General features: G+C 53.5%; 1 protein-coding gene across 1 annotated transcript; it reads right to left on the reverse strand.

The window, feature by feature from the left end:
* Positions 1-4,007: 4,007 nt before the first annotated feature.
* Positions 4,008-5,199, reverse strand: LOC125548213 (uncharacterized). The gene is made up of 2 exons (XM_048711878.2): positions 5,032-5,199; positions 4,008-4,951 (listed from the first exon to the last, which is right to left on the reverse strand). Exons 1-2 carry the CDS (start codon positions 5,176-5,178, stop codon positions 4,325-4,327), a joined length of 774 nt encoding a protein of 257 aa, XP_048567835.1. The 5' UTR covers positions 5,179-5,199; the 3' UTR covers positions 4,008-4,324.
* Positions 5,200-9,845: the final 4,646 nt, after the last annotated feature.

Genomic DNA, 9,845 nt, shown 5'->3' on the forward strand with positions numbered 1-9,845 from the left:
GTATATATGATGTGTGAATTAATTAATGGTGGTTGTGAGACATTCGATGATATATATATATATATATATATATATATATATATATATATATATATATATATATATATAATGATCGGTTCTATTAGAAATTCTATTTATATATATGCATAACGTGTATAATATGTAGTATCGTAAAATACCAGCAAATGAAAAAGAATTAAATGGAAAACATAAAATTAAATGAAAAAGAAATCATAAACCCAAAACCCCCCAACCTTTTAATACCGGTTGATGACACCAACCGATACTAAAGGGCTCCCTGCCCCCGAAGCTGGCTCGTGCCACGTGGTTGCCCTTTAGCACCGTTTCGTGCTGAACTGATACTAAAGAAAGGGCTTTAGTGCCTACACTTTAGCGCCGGTTACCAAACCGGCACTAAAAGGCCTTACGAACTAGTGCTATTGCCCGGTTCTGCACTAGTGTAGCCTTGCATGCCAATTTGCCGCTGGCTGAGAACGCAAACGACTCACGTCATCTGCCCTGTCGGCGTTGACGGGGTGCGCGCATGCCGTCGAGCACCGGAACGCCATGGACGTCGAGCCGTGCGTGTTCCACCGCTCGGCACCCGTTGTTCATGCGCTCGGCATCCTCTAACATGGGCACATGGCCTCGGCGATCGAGCATGGGAACGCCATGGACACCGGGTCGTACGTGTTTGACCGCTCAGGCGCTCAGCATGCACGTTGTCCAAGTGCTCGTTGCCCATAGGCTCGGCATCTAGCTAGCTTTTCACACGAGCGTCCAAAGCCAACTTTGTTGTGTACGTCAAGCCCGAGTGCCACGGCACCTGCACCCCTTCCGGTGCCAGCCGCATGACCGGGACGGTGAGCATGGCGAGGGCCAACATCCCATGAGCCAGGCCAGCACGGACGAGCGTGTACACAGCATACAATGTGGTTGCTGCTCGTGACGTGGCAGTGTAATTGTGATGACATGTTAATTTTTTGTTCAAAACTGAGTCTAAGTCGGACGAAAATCACTTAAAATGGTATGAGGGGTTAAACTTATCCGGTTTTATATATTGAGGGACTATGATTTGTCAATTTTAAAGTTGAGGGACTATTTATATACTTTCAAGAGAGTTGGGGGACGAAAAATATATTTATCCCTTAATAGTATATGGCTGCATGCATCGTTCTGATGCACATGCCAAGGGTCATCCTTATTTTAAATAAATATTGCATAATTCAAACTTGCAGTTTGCGCCACATATTACATCACTAGAGTTCATACGAAAACATAGTTCATACTAGCATAAATGAAATTAAAGCTAAATCTAAGGAGCATCATCATCACCGGGTGCCTTGACGTGGAGGTGGTACTCTATGAGCGAGTTGGAGAGGACGAACGCCATGTCGTACTCCTCCTTCAACGCCACCATCTGCGCCGCTGCAGCTTCGTCTTCAGCGGCGGCCGCCTCCTTCGCGTCGAACCATGCGCGCTCCGCCGCCCGAAGTCGCTGGATCGCTAGCGAGAAGATCCGGTCGAGGCGGTCGAAGTTGCTCCATGGCCACCGGCCGGAGCTGCGGGCGCACCGCGCTTCCGTGCTTGCTCCTTGCGCCAATCCTCCACCGGCGGGAGGAGGGGGGAGCTCCCGGCCTCATCGTCACTGCGGCGCTTGCGAGGCGGCTCGCCACCGTGGCCACCAAGCCCCCCTCGGCCACCCCTCCTGCCACCCGTGCATGACATCGGGGCTCTATTCCGGTGGCTATGGGCGCCGCAAAACGTTGCCGGTGGGAAGGGGATTTATCGCCGGAGATGTAGGATTGCGGCAGAGCGGAATAGGGGAAATGAAGGACGCGAACCCTAAAACAGCCTCCCTATGGTATATATTGTGGATTCGGGGGCGGTTTACAGGCCTCCCGTAAAAAATTTACGGACCGGCCAGTTTTACAGCTCACTTGCTACTGCAAGCTTCTCATTGTGCTGCTTTGTTTTCGGGGATATATTAGAGCAACTCTAACGCAAGGACCCAAACGGACACCGATTTTGTCCGTTTCATGTCCGTTTGGGTCACCTGTCCGCCTAGTGGACATGGGGCGGACAAGCCTTGTATCCAACGCACGTCGACCCAAACTCTCCGCGCCGCCCGCCCCCTCCTCTCTCCCTCGCGCCGCCCGCCCCCTCCTCTCTCCCTCGCGCCGCCCGCCCCCTTCTCTCTCCCTCGCGCCGCCCCTCCTCTCCTCCTCGCGGACCCCCTCCCCCACGAGATTTTTCTCTGCTCGCGCCTCTGCTGCAGCCACCCTCTGCTCGCGCCGCCGTCCGGGCCTCGAGCCCCAGCAGGAGCGCGCGGAGGAGCCCTGCGCCGGTGGCCTCGCTGGTGCGTGGAGGAGCGGCCGAGCGCGCCGTGCCGACCTACTCCAGTGGCCTTGCGGCGGCGCGGAGGAGCGGCCGAGCGCGCGTCGGCGACCTGTGCCGACGGCCTAGCTGCGGCGCGGAGGAGCGGCCGAGCGCGCGTCGGCGACCTGCGCCGGTGGCCTTGCTGCGGTGCGGAGGAGCGGCCGAGCGCGCGGTGGAGACCAGCACCAGTGGCCTTGCTGCGGGCATTGCAGTCGCTGACATATGGGACCAGGGGCGGACACGAGCGGGCGACAGCGGTGGACGAGAGCGTCCGCTTCCGTTCGTTTCGTACCCATTTGTTTCCAGATTTGGGTCAGGTTTGGATCGGGGACGGACAGCAGGCGGACACGGACGTCCGTTTGGGTCGCCCCGTTGGGCCAAGTTTTCTGTCCGGATGATCCAAACAAACAAAATGGGTCCTCCCATTAGAGTTGCTCTTACATCCCTGTTGGAGGAAACGCACAAAAAGTTGGATTGGCTGGACAGTAAAGTAAAGGGGTATGGATGTATTTACGAGTACAAGAGATTTTCATTACATGACGTGAGAAGTACCAAGTAGTTCAAAGCACCACAGTGAGAAGCCTGCAGTAGCCATTGAACTTCCAAGTACTGCATTCAGGGCAGTGGCGATTCCACTAGGGAGGCTTCAATAGGCTTAAGCCTACCCTTTAAAATCATATTTAAGCTAAACATATCGCTTGACAAATATATTCTGATGCTTTACATGCAACCATTGCACTGCATTTGCTAATTAGACTTAGGAAATTTATGTTTTAAGCCTACCCTCCAATGTCGTGCTAGATTCGCCACTGATTCAGGGTCATGATGAAACTCCAAGCTTGCGGTAATTATCAGCTTATATTCAAGACTCAAGGTGATTCCATTATTTCACAGATGGCATGTGCTGTTGTGTAGACAATTGGTCATGTTTAGCGTATAACTGAATGAATACTGACCGAAAGAGAGTTTCCTGGACAGTGCAACTGTCGCAGATTCGATCAGGGAAAGTGATAGTATTTGTGAATCCGAAATGAGGCTCCTCATAGGTCAAGATGACAAGCGCATCTGCATTTCTTGGTGGTTAAGTAGAAAGGTAAAATTTTGTAGCTTCATACTTCTATATTTTAGTCTGCCAAAAACAGTAGGGTGTTGTTCATTTGCTTTGCTGGGGCATAAATAAATTGTAACTGTAGAGTATCGTCTCATATACGTTTCATATGCAAAGTCTGCAATTCTAGGGTCCTCAAATGTTAAAATTAGCAGTGAGCCGATAATCCATAGTCATTCCTTTGTAAGATGTAAGATGGGCAGGCCAGTTTGCTGCTGACTAATAATTTGGATATCGCAGTACGTTGAAAGCTAGCTGGTAGTCATCATAATTCATACCTTCATAGTCTGACAGATTTTGAACATTTCTCCTCAAGTTTATTTAAGAAATCTTAAGGCATTCTCTCTTTTTTCGCGGGAAGAAATCTCAAGGTATTCTTGGCAAAGTTCTGACTAAATGCAATTGGATCAGCAAACATAACCTCACTTAAGTTGTACTATACCTTCATGCTTCATCTATCTAGCCAGTCAACACTGCTTCGCTAAGTTTTTTGATTCGCATATGTTGCATGGCGATGACAGAACAAAACATCACATGTTTTTGCATATCTTGTTGCTTGCCATTGGCACATGCGCCCACCACAGATTACAACCTAGCATGAAGATGAACCCAAGGCATGGCACTGGAGCAAAATGCAGGTGAAAATCCCTGAAAACTCTGGTAAATAGATGTAAAAATTTCGACAGGTTGTCCATGTGTTCTTCTCTGGTAGCAACACATTGCGTTTGACAATTTCAGAATACAAACATTCAGTTTGTACATCCATCGTCACTGTGTTCTCTGAACTTTGAAATATGCTTTGGCGAACACACTGCAGAGAGGTCCTCCGTCCAATCATCACTCTGTCTCCCTATGCTCCCCCTCCGTCAACCGCGGCGGCGCGTCACGCTCCAAGAACTCCTTCACCGCGGAAGGGAATGCAATGGCTGCTCTACCCTCGAGGCCTTCTCCATCCAAGGACCACGAGGCCTTGGCGAGCAGGAGGTGCGCCAGCCTCGCGGGCTCCCTGCACCCGCCGCCATCGCCGTAGTAATGCTGGATCCAGCCGTCCACCCTCCTCTTCTCCCTTTCGCACTTGGGCCCGACCACTCCGACGACCTTCGCCATGAACCCGTCGCCGCCGCTGCAGTCGCACCCGCCGCTGTCTCGTCCGTCGTCGCCGATCCATGGCGACGGCAACAGGCCCAGAAGGGCCATCAGCCGCGCTATGTCCGCCCCGCTATCGTCGTCGCCGTCATCGGAGTCTTGTTGGGGCTCCTGCACGCGCGCTTCATCTTTGGAGAGGGTGAGGAAGTCCAGCGCCGCGTCGCTGCTCTCCCCGCCGGCCCCGCCGCGGTCGGTGGCCGTGGCCGTCGACGCGCCGAGGAAGAGCGGGGATGCGGTCATGGTGTCAGAGAACAGCGGCGGCGCGACGGGCTGTCGAGGCGCCGGCGGCTGCTCCTCCGCCGCCAACCGGTCTTCCACCTGAGGAGGAAATCGTCATTCGTCAGAAGGGGGAGGCGGTGCGGCGGGGCCGTGAGGGGTTAAAGCTGTGGATTGGGTACCTGCTTGAGGGACGCGAAGAAGCTGGTGTGCCGCGAGAAGGGCTGCATCGTGTGGTGTCGCGGCCGCCGCCGGCAGGATGCAATGCGCCTCGCGCGGGTCGTCCGTGTGGAGAAGATTTGGTGCATCGATAATAATTGACGGTGCATTGGCCACACACACACACACACACACACACACACACACACACACACATATATATATATATATATATATATATATATATATACATACATACATATATATATATATATAGGTACAAGGTGTGCGACTGGTGTCTTGTCTCTCAAGATACAAGTACATACTGGGGGAGAAACACTACTGGTGCGGCATACAAAACCCAGACCTACGTACATGTACACATATTCAACCCCCCCCCCCCCCCCCGCCCCCCGCAGTCGAAGCGTCGCGGGTGACGCAGAGACTGGATCGAAAGCCCTCAAACGTCGAAGTGGGTAGTCCCTTCGTCGTGACATCGGCGAACTGCTGATCGGTGGACACATGGAGAACTCGAACACGACCAAGTGCGATGTGCTCCCTGACGAAGTGAATGTCGAGCTCAATATGCTTCGTCCGTCGGTGATGGACAGGGTTGGCAGCAAGATACACCGCGGAGACATTGTCACAGCAAACAAGCGTCGCCTTGGTAACCTCGCATAGCAACTCCTGAAGTAGCTGTCGTAGCCAAGAGCACTCCGCGACGGCGTTGGCCACAGCCCGGTACTCGGCCTCGGCGCTCGATCGTGAGACCGTGGGTTGTCGTTTAGACGACCACGAAATCAGAGAGGGCCCGAGATAGACATAGTAGCCGGAAGTGGGGCGGCGAGTGTCGGGACACCCAACCCAGTCGGCGTCGGAGTAGGCGACAAGGCTGGTGTCAGGTGATGCCGTCAGGGTGAGACCCATAGATGTGGTGCCACGTATGTACCGAAGAATACGTTTCACCAGAGCCCAATGAGTATCACGAGGAGTATGCATATGAAGGCACACCTGCTGGACAACGTACTGAATGTCCGGACGCGTCAGCGTGAGGTACTGAAGGGCACTGACGATGGAGCAGTAGAAGGGAGTGTCGGACGCCAGAGAACCCTCAACGGCGGACACCTTAGCCTTCGTGTCGACAGGCGTAGGAGCGGGCTTGCAGTTAAGCATGCCCGCTCTCTCCAGAAGCTCGGAGGCGTACTTCTGCTGGTGCAGAAAGAAGCCAGTGGCCCGCCGCACAACCTCGATGCCGAGGAAGTAGTGGAGAGCCACCAAGTCCTTGAGGGCGAATTCGGTGCCGATGCGAGCTGTGATCTGCTGAAGGAGCGCTGGCGAGGAGGCAGTCAGGATGATGTCGTCGACGTACAGGAGGAGGTACGCGGTGGCGGGGCCCTGGTGATAAACAAACAGGGAGGCATCGGGCCGTGTGGACCGGAACCCCTGCTGCTGAAGGAAGGCCGCGATCCGCTGGTACCAGGCCCGATGCGCCTACTTCAATCCGTAAAGAGAATGGGAGAGCAAGCACACGTGGTCTGGATAGTCAGTGTCGACGAAACCAGTAGGCTGCTGACATAACACCCGCTCGTCGAGATGGCCATGCAAGAAAGCATTAGACACATCGAGCTGGTGGACTGGCCAGGCGCGAGAAACAGCGAGCTGGAGAACAGCACGAATCGTGCCCGGTTTGACAACCGGGGCGAAGGTGTCGGTGAAGTCGACGCCGGCACGCTGGCGAAAGCCGCGCACGATCCAACGCGCCTTGTAGCGCTCAAGGGAACCATCGGGGCGAGTCTTGTGGCGGAAGACCCACTTGCCAGTGATGATGTTGGCACAAGGAGGCCGCGGGACGAGCTGCCACGTACGGTTGCGCTGCAGGGCGTCGAACTCCCCACGCATCGCAGCAAGCCAGTTCGGATCCCGAAGGGCTGTGCGTACGGAGGTGGGGAGCGGGGATGGGGCCGAGGTGGACGCAGCACAATCATACGCATCGGAGGTGTAGCGCGTGCTAGGACGAAACGTCCCAGTCTGAGTCCGAATGACCACACCGGTGAGAGGTGCAGCGGCAGCCGGCGGAGCCGAGAGGGGGACCGGCGAGGATGAGCTCGAGCCGGTCTCCGGATCGGCCCAAGGGGCCAGGGCGTTGGGGGCGGCCGGCGGGGTCACGGCGCCAGGGGCAGCCGAGGGGGCGGCCACGGCGGCGGGGGCCGCGGCGACAGGGGTAACCAAGGGGGCCGTGGTGACGGGGGCCGCCGAGGGTGCCGTGCCGACAGGCGCGGCTAAGGGGGCCGCAGCGACGGGGGCCGCCAGCGCCTGGAGCGCGGGCAGGGCCAAGCCCGGTGCACGGCGGGGCGGTTCGCCAGAGGTGGGAGCAGGGGCGAACCGTGCCGCGGGGGACGCTGAGGGTGACGGTACCTGTTGAAACGGGAACACCAACTCATCAAAGTAAACGTGCCGCGAGGTGAACACGCGGTGGGACACTGGATCATAGCACCGGTAACCTTTGGTGTTGGGAGGATAACCAAGGAAGATGCAAGGAAGTAACCGGGGAGCGAGTTTGTGAGGTGCAGTGGACGTGGTGCTAGGATAACAGAGACACTCGAAAATACGAAGATCATCATAAGATGGAACCGCACCGAAAAGAAGCTAGTGAGGAGTGTAGTTCCAGCGGGGACGACAGGGGCGAATGTCGATGAGAAGGCTAGCGGTTGCGAGCGCGTCCGGTCAGAACCGGGGAGGCACGTAGGAGTGGAAGAGTAACATGCGGACACAGTCATTAAGAGTGTGAAGGACGCGCTCGGCGCGACCATTCTACTGTGATGTGTAGGGGCAAGTGAGGTGAAATATGGTGACGTGCGACGCAAGAAGATTGCGGACGGCGACATTGTCAAACTCCTTTCCGTTGTCAGTTTGCAAGGCAAGAATAGGATGGCCGAACTGTGTGGTGACATAGGAATAAAATGTGGTGAGTGTGGCAAGAGCGTCAGACTTGCGACGGAGAGGAAATGTCCACACATAGTGAGAGAAATCATCCAATATCACCAAATAGTATAAGTAACCCATGTTGCTCGCAACCGGGGACGTCCAAACATCACTATGCAATAACTGAAACAGAAAAGTGGAAATGTTTGTAGAGTCGCTAAAGGGAAGACGAGTGTGCTTGCCAAGACGGCAAGTATGACGTCCTCGATGCGGCTATATCTCCCACGTGTCGAAGCACGACTTAGAGGCATAACCGCATTGAAAGCAATGTCACAAGTGAGGTAATCTTCACACAACCCATGTAATACATAAGGGAAAGAGATACATAGTTGGCTTACAATCGCCACTTCACACAATACAAGAATAAAGCATTACATCATCCAGATACAATCAAGGTCCAACTACGGAACCCAAAATAAAAGAAGACTACCCTAAAAGCTACAAAGATCCCCGATTGACTCAACTGGACTCCACTACTGATCAACTGGAAACGAAACAACCCAAAGGACAAGATCTTCATCGAGCTCCTCCTTGAGCTTGGTTGCGTCATCTGCACGGTTCAATGGCACCTGCAAGCTGGTTTTGGAAGTATCTGTGAGTCACGGGGACTCAGCAATCTCACACCCTCGCGATCAAGACTATTTAAGCTTATAGGAAGGGTAAAAGGTATGAGATGGAGCTGCAGCAAGCGACTAGCATATTTGGTGGCTAACATACGCAAATGAGAGCGAGAAGAGAAGTGAAAGCACGCCCGAGAAACTATGATCAAGAAGTGATCCTAGAACAACCTACGTCAAGCATTACTCCAACACCGTGTTCACTTCCCGGACTCCGTCGAGAAGAGACCATCACGGTTACACACGCGGTTGGTGCATTTCAATTAAGATAAACTTCAGGTTTTCTACAATCGGACATTAAAAAATTCCCATCTGCCCATAACCGCGGGCATGACTTTCGAAAGTTCAAATCCCTGCAGGGGTGTCCCAACTTAGCCCATCACAAGCTCTCATGATCAACGAAGGATATTCCTTCTCTCAAGACAATCCGATCAGACTCGACATCCCGGTTACAAGACATCCTCGACAATGGTAAAACAAGTCCAGCAAGACCGCCCGATGCGCTGACATCCCGACAGGACCTGCACATATCTCGTTCTCAGGGCACAGCGGATAAGCAATCCGTACAACTAAAACCAGCCCTCGAGTTTCCCCGAGGTGGCGCTACAAGGGGCTCTAGTTTGGACCAACACTTAGACAAGCACTGGCCCGGGGGGGGGGGGTTAAAATAAGATGACCCTCGGGATGCGTGACTCCCAAGGGAAAAAAGGCTAGGTGGCGAATGGTAAAACCAAGGTTGGGCCTTGCTGGAGGAGTTTTATTCAAAGCAAACTATCAAGGGGTTCCAATTATAACCCAACCGTGTAAGGAACGCAAAATCCGGGAACATAATACCGATATGACGGAAACGAGGGCGGCAAGAGTGGAACAAAACACTAGGCATAAGGCCGAGCCTTCCACCCTTTACCAAGTATATAGATGCATTAATTAAATAAGATATATTGTGATATCCCAACAAAATATCCATGTTCCAACAAGGAACAAACTCCAATCTTCACCTGCAACTAACAACGCTATAAGAGGGGCTGAGCAAAGCGGTAACATAGCCAAACAACGGTTTGCTAGGACAAGGTGAGTTAGAGGCTTGATTTAACAATATGGGAGGCATGATAAGCAAGTGGTAGGTATCGCAGCATAGGCATAGCAAAAGAGCGAGCAACTAGCAAGCAAAGATAGAAGTGATTTCGAGGGTATGGTCATCTTGCCTGCAATCCCGCAAGGAAGAAGAACGAGTCCAT

This window comes from Triticum urartu, chromosome 3A (assembly GCF_056163025.1).
Source record: "Triticum urartu cultivar PI428250 chromosome 3A, HENAU_Tu73, whole genome shotgun sequence".
NCBI lineage: Eukaryota > Viridiplantae > Streptophyta > Magnoliopsida > Poales > Poaceae > Triticum > Triticum urartu.

Coding starts and splice junctions, on each gene's coding strand:
- LOC125548213 (XM_048711878.2), bottom strand. CDS start 5,178: ATGCACCGTCAATTATTATCGATGCACCAAATCTTCTCCACACGGACG. Junction 4,952..5,031: donor TCTTCGCGTCCCTCAAGCAG/GTACCCAATCCA, acceptor TTTCCTCCTCAG/GTGGAAGACCGGTTGGCGGC.